General features: G+C 37.5%; 1 protein-coding gene across 1 annotated transcript in view; it reads right to left on the bottom strand.

Annotated features, from left to right (window-relative positions):
- LOC125229812 overlaps positions 1 to 20,322 on the bottom strand; it is a 149,931-nt gene that overhangs the window by 30,758 nt on the left and 98,851 nt on the right. Inside the window, exons 4-6 of the mRNA XM_048134753.1 lie at positions 12,973 to 13,181; positions 12,430 to 12,525; positions 12,160 to 12,288 (exon numbers count right to left, since the gene is read on the bottom strand). Coding sequence (XP_047990710.1) covers positions 12,160 to 12,288; positions 12,430 to 12,525; positions 12,973 to 13,181 — 434 coding nt within the window. The remainder of the gene's footprint in view (positions 1 to 12,159; positions 12,289 to 12,429; positions 12,526 to 12,972; positions 13,182 to 20,322) is intronic.

Here is a 20,322-nt window from a genome sequence, read left to right as displayed (position 1 = left end):
GGAATAGATAACATCTCACCGCGTCGGAACCGTTTTCACTTATCTCATGTATACAGTTAATTAGGCATTTGTCTATCGACAATTTGTAACCAGAATACCTCGACAACTAAACGAAATGAAATTACATTTCAGCGCACGTTAAATGCCAATTCAGAATCTGAACGCCATTCACTGTTTCATTCCGTGCGTGATAAACGGCCACATCTCAAAAAACAGTTTTTTCTAGAATTCGCGTATCAAAGTTTTGGCACATGATTGTGCGTTAGTAAAATAGCTAAATTTCGACGACGCACCTTTTTGGAAGCTTTTACTTTTTTATGTATTAATATATTATTTGAATTTTATTGTTTTTTTATACCTATGTTTTATTTTGCCTTTTGACGTTTTCATCATTCTTCTTCTGATTTCCGATCAATAAACTGCTAAGAAAACCAGCGCCGTTCATCATTCTCATCCGATCCTTTCATTTGAGCTTAATTTGTTCCTCAAAATATACTGCTTCATTGCTTCAATCTAATGTTAAACCTGACCGACTATTGTCAGGATGGCGCTGTTGTTCTGATGACTGTATGGGTGACAGTTCAGTCTAGTGTGAAGAAAATATTGTAGTTCTAATGAAATTCCGCAACACGGCGCGTAGTCATATATTTCTGTTCAGGCTTTACATGGAGACATTTCATTTATTATAGGAAATGTTTCAATAGGATATTGTAATATAATAAAAATCCTTCTCCAGTATCAAATTCATATTTATTTTGCACAATATTGCAAATATTGCAATCCAATTAACTCTCAACGACAATCCACCATACAAACAACCTTCCTCCGACCCCCTCTGTCACCGAATGCCCGTTATTTTATAACCGCCATGCCATTTTCCCAACCACCTTCAATCTTACCAATGTTAATCATAATCAATCACTTTACTTTTTATGAATTTATATTTCTATTATTCAATTATTTATTTATTGAAATCTTTTCCAAATAATGCTTAAATTATGTAATCTTACACTCGTCCATCCTGACATTGTGCATGTCCTCATGCACAAAGTCAACTATCACGGGAATCGTGTAATCTTACACTCGGCTTGTTTAAATTATCGGGCATTCAGAAATAAAATTATACATTTTTAATCACTTACATGCGACACAAATTAGTCTATACATTACAATGCAAATACTCTTTTATTACACATCTCAAAAAAAAAAAAAAACAACTAAGTTACATAAACAAAAACTTGTCTATCTATCATGATTATTGAAAATCAAATAGTACATGTACTTATCCGTTTTTTTTTTATTAAATCCATACATAGTTTTTTTTTATTTAACAAAAACATCTTCAATACATCACATTTTTTTTTTTAAATCCATACATAGTTCATAACTTAAATAAAACATCTTCAATACATCACTTTTTTCCATATCGTAGCACATTAATTTCTCTTGTTTTTTGATTCCTTGATTTTTTTAATGTGCTACTTAAAAACTATTATACATCTATCCGTTTTTTTTTTTCATATTGTAGCACATTCATTTCTCTTGTTTTTTGGTTCCTTGATTTTTTTGAATGTGCTACTAAAAACTATAATAAATCTATCCATTTTTTTCATATTGTAGCACATTAATTTCTCTTGTTTTTTGGTTCCTTGATTTTTTTAATGTGCTACTAAAAACTATAATAAATCTATCCATTTTTTTCATATTGTAGCACATTCATTTCTCTTGTTTTTTGGTTCCTTGATTTTTTGAATGTGCTACTAAAAACTAATTCAACTGTAGTAGCACATACTCTCTCCATTTTTCTTTCCCGTTTTTTTTTGTATGTGCTACGACAATCAAACTAATAAATAAATAAATAAACAAATGTTATAGAATATTCTCACCCAGATCGACTGAGTCCCAAGGTAAGCTCAAGTGTAGCACATACTCTCCATTTTTTTTTATTCCTTTTTTTTGTATGTGCTACGACAATCAAACTAAGATCTTTGTTTTTTTAATTCCCCATTTTTGTTATTATTATTCATCCGTTTCCATCATATCCATCCACAATATCCACATCCATCAACAACAACTTTTATTTACTAAATTCTACTGTTTTTTTTGTTTTTTTAATTATTAACTTATTTCGAAATCGACATAATAATCATCATCATAATAATATAATATGTAACCTTTTTAAAAATTGAAACTTAAGCGCCAGTTTCACCAACCACAAGTGACTGCAGGTTAAGATATTTATGGAAATCTTCATTAATCTTTCAATCAAGTATAATAATCATCTACAGCTAAGTTAACAAACGATTTGGTGCAACTAACACCACTGGTGCGTACACGACACACGTACATCAAACGAAAGATGGCGTTGCCACGTCATTACTCATCCAATAACGAAACTATGAGTTTTTTTTTTCCTGCCGCCCCAACGACGCAACTTCTAAAGGTCAATAACCTCGCTGCAAAACTTCCTAAGTGCTAATAAACTTGTGCAATTATTCAATTCATTTTTTTTTTAATTCAATTACGATTCCATATTGCTAGTGAAACATGAATCCATGAATATTTCAATTATATAGGTAAGGCATTTCAATAATTATTCTGTTGGGCATTTAAGTACAAATCAAGACACGAAATGTAAACAAAACTTAAACCATGTTGCTATAACATAGAAAACTCGGCCAATCAGGTAACACCACCACACATCAGATAACGTTTGCACTTAGCGCTGGATCATACACGCAGAGTGGAAGACAACAGTGATATCTAGATTTTGTTTTACGTAATTCTCAAAGCGAACGAGCATCCTTTAAAAATACGCTAACGGTTACGGCTAGCTTTATAGTTCTACCAACACAGCTACAAAAGTTGCCGTACTTTCCTGAACCTGGGAATCTAATTACAAATAGCAACATTTGTTCGCCTGCACCGTGTGATAAATGTGAAGAAAGAATTCCCAAAATGCGTTGACTTGACTGTTCTGTATATCACATCCGGCACTGTGTAGATTATCTGGAGTGCATCGAAGTAAAGTCAATGACAGTTGAAGATAAATCGAGATGGGAATGTCGCAACTGTTGCCCGAAACCCTATTGTAATATAAAATCTAGAAATATAAGCACACCTCTCCCAAAAGCTTGCACGTCTAAACCAGACCTTAGGCGAGAGACTAAAACCTGTGCCAATAGAAATACTACATATTACACTTCGAAAACTCGATGTCATTAGGTACAAACGCAGTGTGCGAATGATTTAGGAGACACGTTGACGTTACTGACGACACACAGAGACATAACTACTACCTATACCCAACAGGAATTGTTCTACACCATCAGTGAATTAACTACACCAGCTAGCACAACTAACCTATCGAATAGGATCTTGAGACATCAAACTACCTAAAAAAATAAATTTAAAAAAATAGGTAAATTGATAAAAACCAAAACTATTATCATTATAACGAACTCTTCGATTTGTAAGAACCCAAAGTTTCCATAATAAGACCCACATTATAGAAGCTTTGACTACAAAGACAAAACCAAGTATTATGTCTAACAGAAACCGGATCTTACAGACGAAAATATAGTTATTGACGGGTCACTATCAAAGTTAACAATATGAGAAAAGTATTCAGTAAATTATAAGAACACTCATAAATTGACTTAAAACGCAACTCTAACTTAAACACTAGGTATTATACTTTTTAAAACGCAAAATGAAATTGAGTGGGCTAGACATCTAATAAACTCTCAGGCAGTAAATAATAACTATAATAATTTTGATGATAAGTTACAGGAATTGCTAAAGACGTCGCAAACTTTTAAAATATGAAAACAAGACTTGGCTAACTAATGGCGACAATAAAAATCATATCTTCATAAAATAATGCTAAGAATATGAGTGAACCAAACAATAAATTCGACTGCAACAAAACACTATAAACATTTTACAAGAATACTAAAATGTTGCATAAGTGAAACTAAGCGACTAAGATACATAAAGATCATGATCATCTCTAAAAACAAAACCAAAATAATGTGGTAAACTATAAAACAAATCACAAGAAAACAACATCTGAAATTTCAACATAAAATAGGCAGTTAAAAATGTCAGATACCCATTACCCATATTAAATGTCCCGAAAAGTTAGCTAATCGCTTCAATGAGTCGCGTCTTTTTTTTTTATATAAGTGACCAATCTCATTATAGTAGTCGATCAAGTGCAGTTTCCGCCGCTATCTCGATGTACTTATTTCCATCAAATTAATTTTCATTCCAGTATTTTTCAAATAAATACAATTTTTGAACTGATGAACTACCACCTATATATCCATAAAAGCCCGCACCAATAATTAAATTAATTAACCAATCCTTCATTGAATATTGTTTCTTAGACAAGTTGAAAATAGCCACAATTTGACGTTTTTTTTTTTTAAAGAAAACGGTGAAAATATAATCCTAATCAGACCCATAGCCGTATTCCTAGAGTATACCAATAAATATATTTATATAGCAACCGCATTTATAACTACTTAAACAAATTCGAACGTTTAGACAAAAACGAGTGTGGCTTTCTACCACTCTTGCAGTATACAATTAAATACAGAATACAAACAGTTTTAGAACTAATTCCAGACAAAGCATACTGGGTCGTATGAGTATAGAGTTTCAAATCTCATTTTCTACTACAGAAATTATACAATACCTATATAAACCCATGGCCCATTTCGTGCTTGGCTAAAATCATATTCTCAGGACAGAAAACAATACCTACGTACAAATAGATCACTATAATGAACAACTACCACAGCTACAGAAATTTAATCATTAAAAAATCCGCCCTCCGAACCACAAACAATTCAATTCCGCAAGGCAGCGTCCTCGGATGTGTGTGTGTTTTTTTTTTAAATTTATATAAGTGACCAAAATAACAGAACATATATGCATTATTTTCGCTGATGATGTGTGCCTCTTGTTTGCAAAGACGCTAATAATCTTATCACCGAAACCTATATTACATTAGTAGATTTATTACAGGCCCACAATCTGACTATCTATTGGTGATGACATGAAATGGAAGCCATCCAAATTACACCGCATCAAAACAACCCATTGATATAAGTTTCACATTAAGTATTAAAAAAAACTAAACGTAGAAGTGTCCGATTTTACATTAGATATAAGACTGTACAATCTCTACAATAGATACTCACTTAGATTGGAAAAGGCACGTCGCACGAATAAAAATAGATTAAGTATCATTCTTTGCTTTTGCCATATATAATCTCGCCGTGAATACATGTGGGCAATATGCCCTCTTAGCCAACTATTATGCTCACTCGCTGTTAAATGATGGTGTCCCACTTTGATGTCACAGTGATGACACTCATGATGTATTTATAGGGCAAAATAAAAATGTTTACGTATCATAGTCAAAGTTTAAAAAAAAACAGCAAGTTCCAAAGCCTATTTTAACAGGTTTCAAGTTTTAACATCTATATGTTAGAATCCGCATTCGTCTAAGTGTAAACATATTAACCTTTTTGAATTTAATAAAATAAAATAAAAAAATCTTCGCTAAAGTCAGTATTTACCCTTACCAGTCCTGCCGCGTCTCCACCGCACTCTCTCTATATAAACTCAGTCTCTCTATACATCCCGGGATCGAATCCCGGTAAGGGCATTCGTTTGCGCGATGAGCACAGATACCCGTTCCCGAGTCCATATGATTTCTATGTACATATGTATTTATCCATTTAAGCATGTATATCGTCGCTTAGCACCCATAGTACAAGCCCCGCCTAGTTTGGGGCCAAGTCGATCCGTGTAAGGTGTCCCCGGTATAAATAAATAAGTAAAATATAAATAAATATTCTGGCCGTCACCCCCTTCCAAATCCAAACGCTCCTGGCGGATGCTGATGGGGTCACACAATCGGCTGAGGCTCCATCTGCTGTAGCTGCTGCCACTCCGTCTGTTGTACTCCGGGGACTGGCAGCGATAGTGACTTCGGCTTCGACGTCCTTGTCCATCGTCAGAATCAGACCCGTGGCCATGTTACGGAGTCTTCAAGCACCGCCCAGGTGCCTTATCCTTCATGGTCCGTAGTCTGGAACTCGAAAACAACAACAGCCATGTAAGGGTTCTACATACATACAATATACATACCTATAACTAAAACTCAACAGTAAACCGATGTGAATCTATATTGAATTTATCAAGCTAAGTATTTATATCCTAATACTATTAAAGGACGATTTCGGAATAAATTCGTCGCGGTATAATAATGATTCGAAACGGATCTAATTCCGATCCAGAACGGACCCAGCCTCGATCCGACACCCATCCGCATCTGCACCGACGCCGTTCCGTACCCGTACCGGCACCGATCCGTATCCGTTCCGGCACCGATCCGTATCCGTACCGGCACCGATCCGTATCCGATCCGGCACCGATCCGTATCCGTTCCGGCACCGATCCGTATCCACTCCGGCACCGATCCGTATCCGATCCGTATCCGACCCGGCACCGATACGGCATCAAATTGAGACGGATGAGATGGTCTAGTCTAATCTAATCCAAAATATTCACCATGTAAATGTGATTTCGGTGGCTATATACCCTGTTTTTATTGAATTCCGTTAACTTCAAGGAAAGGTTCTTTAGATCAGATACAATTAATTTCTCTGAAGAACAAGCGTCGTAACTTCGACGGTTCACGAGTTATAAAAAAAATTAAGATAGTTACTGAACACGTGTGTGACAACCTTTACCAATTCCTAATGTTATTTGTTTTGACATGTGCCGTCAACCAGTTGACACTAACTTGAATGTAATTCTTAAGGGTCTCTCACACTAAGAAATTCATTTGTTATGTATGAAAACGATGTAATTTATTTTTTCCGAATTTAACTAAAAGTGATATACAGGATGGTTCCTGATAATGAACCTAACGACGTGTCGAATTTAACGGAAAACCAAAAAAAAACACGGTGCATAATTGCATATATACAACTAACACTACCTATATAATATGTTGTTGCTTAATTTTTTTATTTTATTTTATTTATTAAGGTCTGCCAACAGCGGTTACAATGATACATGGTTAGGTATACATGCATTAGCATTTTAAGCTTATTGCACAACTAATTATAGGCAAACACCACTTGTGTAATCTTAAATTAAATTAACATTGAGTAATAGTTAAAAAAGGAAACTGAAACATGCTGTAGTTTTACAATTTGGAAACATAAACTGCACTGAAGTACTTATTACATGCATTGAGACAAGAAAAGAAGATACAATTAGCATATTTCTTATTTGTTCATATTGTATTTAATTACTTTATGTGCACAATAAGGAATATTTATTATGATTATATACATACATAATATATTATATTTTAAACCTTTAAAATATGTGTAATGCGGAATCAATAACTATTTAGAAAAGAGGCGGTTCAAATGTTCAATTAACCAAACCACCGTTAATACATACATCTCATGTAAATGTAATAAGCTGACACTTTGATAGCTAAATAAAGCATTTTTCATTTTCATTTTTCATATTAACAATGTTTCAGCGAACCTCATAAAAGTATATTCTCGATAATACTCGTCATGATAATGTCAGATATGGCAACGTATATACTTTCAGCTAGGTACCAAAAATAATAATTATACTTAATACCTTCACACGATTTGTATTCTGTGATAGTCTAATTAGTCAATTAACTTCAGCATCACTAATTTTAATGAATGTGAGATCTAGAAGTATAATGCAAACTTGCAGGTACTTACCACTTCTGATTTATAATATAAATCCTTCTCCAGTATCAAATTCATATTTATTTTGCACAATATTGCAAATATTGCAATCCAATTAACTCTCAACGACAATCCACCATACAAACAACCTTCCTCCGACCCCCTCTGTCACCGAATGCCCGTTATTTTATAACCGCCATGCCATTTTCCCAACCACCTTCAATCTTACCAATGTTAATCATAATCAATCATGAATTTATATTTCTATTATTCAATTATTTATTTATTGAAATCTTTTCCAAATAATGCTTAAATTATGTAATCTTACAGTAATATGGGTCACATTATCCTATATAGGAAACAACTCAAAAAAAAAATCTCAAAATGTTGTGCAATACGGCAACAATTCAAAAATAATTAGTCGTCACATTATAACGGGATAATTTCGGATTTGTGGCTGTATTGCAAGAAAGAAGTTGACAATTTTTGTGATGATGTGGTTATATGCATTGTCAAAAAAGAGATTTTTATTTTTTCCGAATCGAAATTTGAATAATTCTGAAGCCGAATCTGCAAAAATCTCAAAAATCAAAAAATTTGAGATGTGGTCGTTTGTTTAACAGGCACGGGATGGTTTGGCTAAGCTCTGATTCGGCTTATGCTGGTGACATTGCAATGTGAAACTACTCTAGTTATAGGTACAATACACATCAGAATTTGTGCTGAGGCAAATTGGATCGTCTTTAGAAATTGAAACGGGCTTAGCTGGTGTATTTCGGATTCGATAGCTTTAAGCAAACGGTAACTCAGATTGGAAATTGTTGTAATTTAACATCGCTGTCCATAGAAATTGAGAATTTAAGCAAACCATTCAATAATATAACTATATTCTAGAGGTAGCACTAGGGTGGCACTAGGTATTTAATTGTTTCAAAGATTTAGGATCATGATTTGTGGTATAAATTGACTAATGTATGGATTTAAATAGTCGGTATTTGAAGAGGTCCTTCGAAACAACAGAGTTTTGAACCCAATACCAATTCTTCAAAAATATCTCTCAGTATGCCAGTGTAACAAAGCAACCGACAGGGCTAGCAAATAATGATTGGAACGACAGTATCCAAACAAAAATGAAACTTACGACATACGACGAGAGCAGGGCGCAAAAATAGTTATTTATTATACAAGGGGGCAAAGTTGTATTTTAACGCCGAGTGTGGAATTGAAAAACGAGCAAGTGAAAGGTTTCTATAGTTGAACCACGAACAAAGCGAGTGGTTCGAGAATAGAATCCTGAACTTGCGAGTTTTTTAACACAAGAGAAGTAAAATACATTTGCATCCGAGTGTAACACAAAACTTTTCCCCTCACTATAGCGAGGAAACTACATCGCAAGAAAATGCGTTTATCACTGCTTCCAGTAGTTCCACGGGTGGTAAATCATCTTAATTACTAGATTCAACTGCTTTTATCAATTTTAAAGCAGTTAATTTGACTTTATTCAAGGTCAAATTACTGACCCTGAATGCGTTTTTACCCGCTGGTATTAAAGGACAAAACTCGTGTTTCCGAGCTAGTGAGGGGAAAACCATTTTAAACGTTTTAGCGCATTGCTATTTTTGAATAAATCAATCAACATACAATTTTGTTCCGTGAATGAAAGAAAGAAGATGTTCCATCTTCTTTCTTTACATTTTTAACCCTTATTCGGTTTTATTTTCTTTCCATTTTACGTTTATATTCATAGTCAATAAAATATAAACTTTTACTAGCCAGACCCGAGAAATAGAGGATGAAATTTTGTATTTAAATAATTCAAGAACGTGAACTCCATCCTGCCTCGTAAAAATAACCAGCACTGCAAGCTATATATTCTCAGTTCTTCGGAGCAGAATAAAAAACAGGCCAAGAGCGTGTCGGGCCACGGTCAGTGTAGGGTATCGGGTATGTAGGGTATCGTAGTAGTTTACCGTATTTGTTTTTCAAAAACTGTTCAACATATCAAGTTGAAAACAAGTTTCCTATACAGTCTTTATATAGGCCTACTTTTATGTTTTTTTTTTCATATTTTTTAAACTTATGGTTCAAAAGTTAGAGGGTACCTAGACACATTTTTTTTTACTTTGGAAACGATTATTTCCGAAAATATCAACAATATAAAAAAAAATATTTTCGCAAATCCCTATTTATTTTCAAATACCTTACCAACAATAATATATCAAACGTTAGGGTTGAAATGAAAAAAAAAAAAAGCATTTTTTTTTTCACTTTTTAATTTAAGTACTACTTTGTCGGCGTGATTGATATACATATCGGTACCAAATTTTAGCTTTCTAGTGTTAACGGTCACTGAGATTATCCGCGGACGGACGTATAGACATGGCGAAACTATAAGGGTTCCTAGTTGACTACGGTACCCTAAAAAAGCTTACACGTACTCCCATCTCAAAGGCTTGCAACACACTTACACCCCTTTGATAGGGTCTAGTGGTGACCGCAGTCGATTCAGATTATATGTACATTGGCATAAGAATACATGTGCAATCAGAGCCAGGAAAGGTCAAATACAAATAACCACAAAATTAAAATTTTGAAAAAACCCCCGACCGCGACATAGCAGACCAATTTTCATGAAACATGGTTAAAAACACTCCCGACTAACTCAGCTTTCAGACAAAAAAAACTAAATCTAAATCGGTTCATGCGTTCGGGAGCTACGATGCCACAGACAGACACACACACAGACAGACAGAAAAACAGACAAACAGACAGACAGACAGACAGACAGACAGACAATACAGACAGACAGACACGTCAAACACGTCAAACTTATAACACCCCGTCGTTTTAGCGTCGGGGGTTAAAAAGTTATAAGCGATTTCGCAATTTCGCATTTCGCGAAAGAAACTTTGTCGGGCCCTTCTGTAAAAGACTTATTTTTGCGGTTAGCCTAATTGAACCTACGGTCGACGATATTATTATGGAGGAAACATACGTGCCTACATATAATTTTACAAAATTCTATTTTATCAATGCTAGTAAAAACGCTTACCTTAGGTAGTTAAAGTACTTCGTGGAACGTGGATATTGACGGTGTTCATTGCGGTGTTTTTACATCGTTCAGCAATTGACCTAAAAACTCGCCTGAACAGAGCACGGTTCGTAGCCAAATGCACACGCGTTTCCTTTAATATCTTTATCGTAGCTATAACTATCTCTATTGCTCATCCGTATTTTTTGTGGTGGAGGTGTGTACAGTATGCGTGTAGCCGAATGCACAAACGAAACGCTCACGATAATATCACTTTCGTAGCTATCTACCTCTATCGCTCTTGCGTATTGGCGTGACAGAGCCAGACTACATTTCTGCGACGTTTCGGTGGCGTTTCGTGTCGCAGAAATGCCATTCGGATACGGGGCTAGGTCTCGTGAGCAAGGACCCTACCAAATAGCTTTGCTGATGTGTATATCTGCCGCCATCATTTCTCTTAGTCGCCTTATACACACGATCCGATATGGGGCGGTACTATTATTTCGCACTTCCGTATTGGCGCCACAGAGCCAGTTTGCCTTGCGATCGGCGCGGCGTCTAGCGTCACAGCCGGCCCAGCCACGACATTGGTCTAAGCGCGACAGCGGTGAGCGGCAGCCATACGTGCGAATGAAAAGTCCCATAGCTGTGTCTCGCTCCTATTGCATGGCCGCCGCTCACCGCTGTCGCGCTTAGAGCAATGTCGTGACTGGGCCGTCAACGATTGTCATTTCGGCTAGGCTGGCAGTTACCGAGCTATCTAGAAACGACCAGCGGAATCTAATAACGGCAATAAACTTTCAGCTAATGGCAGGTAAGTGGTAGGTAAGTACTATCATCAGCGCTTGGTCAAAATGTGAGTAGAAGCACTATAAGTTAACTACAAAATGGACACAATTTTAGAATATTGAATTGACTACGGTTGACGTCATTCATAAATCGAGAAATAATTATAAGTAAATAATTGAAATACCTAGGCTTCAAAATTAATTGCGCAGAATGGTTTATATTCTCATAATTAATAGCCTATAGAAATACCAATATCGTACCGTAGGCTTGGCACAGATTTCTAAGACTTCAAATACTTTAGTATAACTAACTTTAGTATTTCTCGAAGGAGAACATAGAAATGAAGCGTTTTTCACGACACATCGAAAAACAGATGAAGCCCAAATGTGGTTGAACAAAAAATTTAACGTGAAGATTCTGTGTGTCTAGCCGAATGACCAAACGCTTTACGATTCGCTCACGATTCGTTGTTCAGAAACGCACACTATTCAGAAAGAGAAGAGTCGAGCAATGTATGAGGCCCTGTTATATTCTATGACTTTGTCTAAAGTACAATTGTACAAATTGTTGGCTTACCAACGGCGTTCCATATAGCGATGTCTACGCCCAAGCTCCAAGGCACAGCAGAAGCTGTCGCCTCGAGCCAGGGCCCGTCAGGCGGTGTGGTCTCTAAGTCCACAGCAGGGTCGCTGATCCGAGCGAATACTAACTACCAGCTCGCTTTGCGATGGAGCCATGCTTCATTTGAAGCAGGGGTTTTGCAGGCAGACGTCACATTTATTTAGTTGAATCAAAAATAATGTGTCATTTATGCCAGTCTACTACGAAAGGAAGAAAAAAGCTTACCAACGGCGTTCCATATAGCGATGTCTACGCCCAAGCTCCAAGGCACAGCAGAAGCAGCTGTCGCCTCGAGCCAGGGCCCGTCAGGCGGTGTGGTCTCTAAGTCCACAGCAGGGTCGCTGATCCGAGCGAATACTAACTACCAGCTCGCTTTGCGATGGAGCCATGCTTCATTTGAAGCAGGGGTTTTGCAGGCAGACGTCAAATTTATTTAGTTGAATCAAAAATAATGTGTCATTAATGCCAGTCTACTACGAAAGGAAGAAAAAAGCTTACCAATGGCGTTCCATATAGCGATGTCTACGCCCAAGCTCCAAGGCACAGCAGAAGCTGTCGCCTCGAGCCATGGCCCGTCAGGCGGTGTGGTCTCTAAGTCCACAGCAGGGTCGCTGATCCGAGCGAATACTAACTACCAGCTCGCTTTGCGATGGAGCCATGCTTCATTTGAAGCAGGGGTTTTGCAGGCAGACGTCACATTTATTTAATTGAATCAAAAATAATGTGTCTTTTATGCCAGTCTACTACGAAAGGAAGAAAAAAGCTTACCAACGGCGTTCCATATAGCGATGTCTACGCCCAAGCTCCAAGGCACAGCAGAAGCTGTCGCCTCGAGCCAGGGCCCGTCAGGCGGTGTGGTCTCTAAGTCCACAGCAGGGTCGCTGATCCGAGCGAATACCACCAGCTCGCTTTGCGATGGAGCCATGCTCCAGTTGAAGCAAGGGTCCAGCGGCTGGGCTATTTTGAGGTTCACCTGCCTGTGGAAGATGAAAAATATATTTGAATTAGTTATTGCTTTTAATTGCATGATGAACATTAAGAGGAAGAAAATGGTTTAAGGATCTTTTATCCGTGTATAATCATCAATAGTCGAAGGCGATATTTTAATGTAGCTGTAAATTACAATATTACGTAATAGACCAAGTACAATCTATAATAGTGTGTAAAATGTATAATTATAAGAATGAATAATGCCAATAATTTGAAAAACTCGCACAGCTCGAAAACGCTGATACCAATGGCTAGTTTCCTATAGGTGTTTAATAGTACATTACGATACAAGTGCGTAAAAAAGGAAGGTCGAAACAAGTGGCGATAAATTAAAACACGACCGAAGGGAGTGTTTTAAATCGGCACGAGTTTCGAATTTCCTTTTCGCACGTGTATCGTACGACGTTTTTCAGTACAGATGAGCCTCTGAAGTTTCGACCTGGCATATAATGAACCACTTCTCGCACTAGTGCGTAAAAAAAACAGCATCTGTACTGAAAATTTTTCAGTATAAAACACTACCTTCGGTCGTGTTTTAATTTATCGCCACTTGTTTCGAACTTCCTTTTTTACGCACTTGTATCGTAATGTACTATTATGTAGTGCATGAAATAAAGCACCACATAATTAGCTTAAAATTTTGAAAAAACCCCGACCGCGACATAATAGACCGATTTTCATGAAACATGGCTAAGAACACTTCCGACTTACTCAGCTTTCAGATAAAAAAACTAAACCTAAATCGGTTCATCCGTTCGGGAGCTACGATGCCACAGACAGACACACACACAGACAGACAGACAGACACATCAAACTTATAACACCCCGTCGTTTTTGCGTCGGGGGTTAAAAAATATGGACAGTACTTATGTTTAAACAGAATTTATACTTAAGTCAAAGAGAAAGATTAGGATGTAAATGAATTGACCGTTACGTCACTCCTTAGTATTTCCTAGTAATTCCATATTAGCAAATCGTTCTAACATTTCTTAAAAAGCTGATTTGACTGCAGTAGGTAATTAGCCTATTTTATCCAACTTTCAAAATGTAAGAGACGATTTATCATTCAATCCACGAGTAGTAGGTACTTATGCGGTGAAGAGTGTTTAACCCACTCGTAATACTTATCTTACTTGCAATAATTTTAAAAATCTATCATCATTGGTAACAATATCATAACAAACTTAGTTATTTTCTAATACTTATAGAAAAGTGAACGAACCAGGAATCAGATCACGGATCGATATTTATAATTACACAGCCCAACAAATCCGTCATCCATTCTAAGTATAGCTGGAGCTAATACAATAACAAAGTTGGAAATAAAGAAGTTCATAATTCTGACAGTGAAAGACAACTGGCTTTTTCTATGCAAATATGTTAGTCGTGGGAACGTTGAACTTTGAATGGCGAAGATATTTCACATTTATATTTTTCCAGCACTTTTATTTTAAGCGTGTCTGGAGCACGGCGTTTGAAGCTAGACAAGTTGCATGTTGGATCAGTTTTAACATGCAGTTTACAATTTGTAGCATTCATATTTTTTTTAATTCATCGACAGGTGAAGGAAACTCAGGAATTGTTAGTGTATAGGTACCAAAGAGGATCGAGTTTTATAGAGAGTTACTGTCAAAGTAAAACGTGTAATCACATTGCGAAGACTGCCATCTCTCGACATAATTTTAAAACATGTCCCCCGGATTTGATAATTTGGCCCATATTGTTAGCTTGATATATGTTAAAATGTCAAACTCATATTAAAGCCCTCTACTCGAGCGTTCTCCAAAGGTGTAACGTTATCAAGGCCACCGTACCTTTTTCTCTTTGGCTTTGAGGTACGTTTTTTATCTTACTTCCTTATTCCTAAACGTACACTAAAGTCCTTTGAGTCGTCGGCAACCCGAACCCTCCTTGGAACTTGTACACTCCTTTTTGCTGTGTACTTAACACAGCAAAAGGGAGTGTACAAGTTTCTAATGAGGTGGCAACGCGCATGTGACACTGTTTGAGTTGCAGGCGTCCATAGGTTACGGTGACCGCTTTACATCAGGCGGACCGTATACTTGTTTGCCACCGACGTAGTATAAAAAAAAAGTTATCAAGCCGATAAAGGTCGTTTGTCCCTTTCTATCACACCAATACGTCGGAACGGGACAAACGAACTTTATCGGCTTGATAACTTTAGTTTACGTTTATGAATACGGGGGTTAGACTTTATCCGTTTATACGGAGTTACATAAATATATTTTTGATAGGTACGTAATCACGTATGTAAACTTGTACATAGAAGACTGTCCCATCCTGCATCCTTTTATGGAATCCTCAAATTCTGGACGTCTGTAATATAATGATTATTAAAAATATCTCTTAACGCGTTATCATTTTGATTATATAACAGCCCTCCCTTAACGCTTTATAGAGTAATCAAGGTACTGGCTACAAAACAAAGGTAGGTACCTAAGGTACCTATATAAGCTCTTTGACGCTCATGTATATTCATGCAATCACAGTAGCTCAAAAGCGTCGGTTATACTCGCATAGTGTCCTATAAAAGTTGGTAATATCACTTGTCTGTCCTAAACCAAACTGCAAAATGCTGTCGAGCCCCGTTGCTTCATTAAAATAATGTTAAATATTCATCCACGTTTTCTTTTTGCATCTTTCATGCTTAAAAATACCAGCATAATGCATTTTACTATCTTTTTTTTTATTTTATTCAAATTGTCCAATGGTGGTCACGATTTAATTTTAAATATATGTCGACGAGTTAGCTAGTATCGCAACTCGTACTAGATTTAAGGGTAAATTAATTACTCTCTGAGCAGAGCAGCGCCATCTATGTTAACCTGCATTGATTTCTTGCCAATTGATTTTATCGCCATCTACCGGTGACCGCTAGAAACGCCAAGCGGTAAGCTTGGGTGTGGTCGATACAGAGCTAGCGCTGGTAATTCGTTAGGTTGGCAAACCGGAAAAAAGGGGAAGTGTCAGGTAGGCCAACCGTCGAATGGTCCCCTCCACGTGGTCGTCCCGGATGACGACGGCAACGACATTCGGGTCGTGACGATCGTGGCGAGTGCACGCTAAGCTAGCTCTGTGACGAACGCACCGCGTTTCTTAGAATAAAATTGTGTCTACTTAAATTCTAATCCGCTTACATCTAAGTAATCACAGTTGATTTTCGTATTGTTTGAATTGGAATCTAATTATAAAAATCTTATCCAACGTTACCAAGTTTTATTTTGGAATTCGTTTCGGTTTTTATCGAAAAATAGTTGTGTGCCAAAAATGGATGAAATCGATAATAATGGGAACCCAGACGGGGACCCGACATCAGAAGTGGTGGGATCCAATCGCCCGCAATCTCCGCGCCTGCCGCCAAGACGAAGTGGTGATCAAAAGTGGCGGCTATTGATGGAACAGCAGAATCGGAATTTCTTAGCTCTATTGGAAACTTTGAACAAGCCGCAACAGTCAACATCAAAGGAAATTCGTCTGCCAGAATTTGATCCTGACAAACCAGATGTCGACGCACGAGCCTGGGTATCCACCGCCGACATGTGCATCGATGATCCACAATGCCAAGGAACACCTTTAATGATGGCACTGAGTCGAGCGCTTAAGAAGCAAGCGTCCACCTGGCTTGCCACCGTCGCCTTCCCAGGAATGAAATGGAGCGACTTCAAAGAACTTTTTATTACAAGGTATGACTCATGTGAAACAGCAGCTGCTTTCTTAATTAATCTGAATTCGAAGAAACCAGACGAAAAAGAATGCCTCGCTTCCTACGCATCCGGTTTAATGTCGTCACTTATGTCGAGATGGAAAGGACTTACTACCGAGCAAATAGCCATCGCTACTGTTTTGAATCACTTATCACGTTTTGAGCCACGTGTTCAACGGTTGTCATTTACAACGGATATCAAGACCCGAAATCAACTACAACAGGAGCTTAAGGCAGTCTCGTTTTTGAAACGGAAATCTTCATCGAATAATGACGACGATGAGCCTGAGCCTAAGAAGAGTCAAATAGCTGGAGTCAACACAAACATTAAGTGCTACTTTTGTGGAAAATTAGGACACAAGTCAAATCAGTGTTTTTCAAAAAGAAAAGAAGAAAACCGACTGAAGATTGACGCTATCAGGAAGGATCCAACTGCAGAGAGGCCAATCACTTGCTTCTCGTGCCGCGAGCAGGGCCACTACGCAAGCAGCTGTCCGAAGAGGAGTGCACCAGGGAGAGCAGCACCGAGCCGACAGCCGCCAAGAAGAAACGAGTGGACTTATGCGTCGTTGCTAACCCAACTGGACTCATGCGACTATCCGGTGAGCACTTTTCATTCTGTTATGACTCTGGAGCTGAATGTTCACTAGTCAAAGAATCTGTTGCATGCAAGTTTAGCGGGAAACGACTTCATGACGTTGTGACTATGACTGGTATAGGGCAGACTGACGTAAACTCTACTACACAAATATTGACGATTCCGATGCACAAACAGATTCTTTGTCTTTAGAACTGAATTGAACTTGTATTTATGTTGGTATAGCTAATGTAAGTGTAATTATTTATTGGATATTAAATATTAGCTGGTTGTTATTATCGGTCGCCCTTGGAGGTTGTCCATGAGGTTATGTCGATGACCATCGGTCGCCTCTAGGGGTTGTCCAGGAAAAGCCGGATGGAGGCGAATATCGGTCGTCTTTATGGGTTGTCCATGGGGTTGCCAAGAGGTAACCCATCGGTCGCCTATAGAGATTGTCCAGGAGAAGCCGGATGGAGGCGAATGTCGGTCGTCCTTATGGGTTGTCCACGGGGTTGTCAGCAAGAGCAACCATCGGTCGCCTGTAAGGATTGTCCAGGTGTATTTTTTTGTTATGATCGGTCGCTCTAAGGGATAATTTATTGGCAGTCAAATAGAGATAACCAATAGACGTCCCCAAGAGTTGTCCCAGAGTTACCATATGGAAGCAACTGTAGATTGTTTATGTGTCTTAGTTATTATCTGTTTTACATGTCCCAATGTTATTTTGATGGGTTCTCGGGGACACGGCCATTTTATTTTACATCAAATCACTCTAAAAATGGTCAGGTTGGCCGAGACGTAGAGTGCTTGCTGTTGAAAGTTTGTTTTCTTTTTCAGGTACGTCACACGAGGACGTGTGAGATGTCAAGATGGCCGTGTCGACGAGTTAGCTAGTATCGCAACTCGTACTAGATTTAAGGGTAAATTAATTACTCTCTGAGCAGAGCAGCGCCATCTATGTTAACCTGCATTGATTTCTTGCCAATTGATTTTATCGCCATCTACCGGTGACCGCTAGAAACGCCAAGCGGTAAGCTTGGGTGTGGTCGATACAGAGCTAGCGCTGGTAATTCGTTAGGTTGGCAAACCGGAAAAAAGGGGAAGTGTCAGGTAGGCCAACCGTCGAATGGTCCCCTCCACGTGGTCGTCCCGGATGACGACGGCAACGACATTCGGGTCGTGACGATCGTGGCGAGTGCACGCTAAGCTAGCTCTGTGACGAACGCACCGCGTTTCTTAGAATAAAATTGTGTCTACTTAAATTCTAATCCGCTTACATCTAAGTAATCACAGTTGATTTTCGTATTGTTTGAATTGGAATCTAATTATAAAAATCTTATCCAACGTTACCAAGTTTTATTTTGGAATTCGTTTCGGTTTTTATCGAAAAATAGTTGTGTGCCAAAAATGGATGAAATCGATAATAATGGGAACCCAGACGGGGACCCGACATATATATATCTACAAAACACTTTTTTATTTTATTTATTTTACTATAAGAAAATAAACTTACAGTAAAGTTTTAAACTTATCTGCCAAACTGCTCAGCAGTTTGTTGGCAGAAAACTTATTCTACCCTCCACCATTTATGTTGAACAACTTCTTTTGCATTTCATACAATGATAAAATAATATGTAATTTAAACATGCAAGTATGTCCTTTCCAAGGTATCCAAGCACTAATCTTATAAAAGCAAAAATAAACAAATGACTTTAATCAGGTATTCTTTTGGGTTTTAAGTAAAAAAAATGTTTTCAATCTTTTTTTATAGTTACACCACCTTTGACATGTTTTTGCACGATCTTAACTGATCTGGTACTTTATTTAGAATTTTCGAGTATGTTTTCCATAATAGTTACAGACTTTAGGTACAAACAATCTGCGATGACTTAACCACCACTACAAGTTAGCTAAGTCAAAAGTCAACACAATAACATAAATATCCGAACAACTCCACGCATCGAAGCAAAACAAAGACTATTCCCCCAACTTCCACCACTTGAGATGAGCCCCGCCATTTTGCAAACTCCATTCTATAGATATCTATGAAAACAACGTTAATACAAAAGTTCCAACTTGCGTTCTAGTTATCACAAAGCGTGCAACGAAGAACCACATTCCAATCACGCAGTACTTTTGCTCGGAAAAATTAATTATACGGATCGGGATCTCTCAGAAGTTTGGGGTCCATTTAATTGAGTTCCGTGCTAATCTTTAACTTGATGCTGGTTATGGTGTATCGGAGAAGAGGGTGCGATTGTGTCAATGAGTTACCCAAAAATACTTAAATTTTAACACACATTCCCTCGGATAATCACATCATTATGTGGTAGAGAAAAGTCTCTAAATTTCCAAAATAAACTATCAGAAAAAATCAAAATCACAATACCTTTATCATATAAATGATAGAGAAAATATTGTTTTGACAGAATTCCTTACGCGTTTAGATTAATACATATTAGTAAGTTTCAGACCAATAGGTCATTTGATACGATCCAAAACCAAGCGAAGTTGTAAGCGCTGCCTTGAACTCTAAAGTTTTATATAGTGAATGTTTTTTGTCAGTGGGATATTATTAAAAAATCAATATTGATCATAAAGTAGAGAAACATGTAAAGGTTAGCCAATGAGACACTGGTAAATAATTTTAATTGGTTTGAGAACTTCCACGCAAGTTCCATTACATTACAGGTTGTATCGTTTGTTCGTCGAATTGGATTAAACCTTAATAGTTAGCAATGTATCTTTCTGAAAATCGTGCAATTTAGTGTACCGTCTAAATAAGTTTTAGTTCCACAATTCTTCGACTCGCTGTACCTTCTGT

The sequence above is a fragment of the Leguminivora glycinivorella genome, chromosome 9 (genome assembly GCF_023078275.1).
Source record: "Leguminivora glycinivorella isolate SPB_JAAS2020 chromosome 9, LegGlyc_1.1, whole genome shotgun sequence".
Taxonomy (NCBI): domain Eukaryota; kingdom Metazoa; phylum Arthropoda; class Insecta; order Lepidoptera; family Tortricidae; genus Leguminivora; species Leguminivora glycinivorella.
The sequence above is the reverse complement of the archived record's forward strand: the minus strand, read 5'-3'. Positions and strand labels throughout refer to the sequence as shown.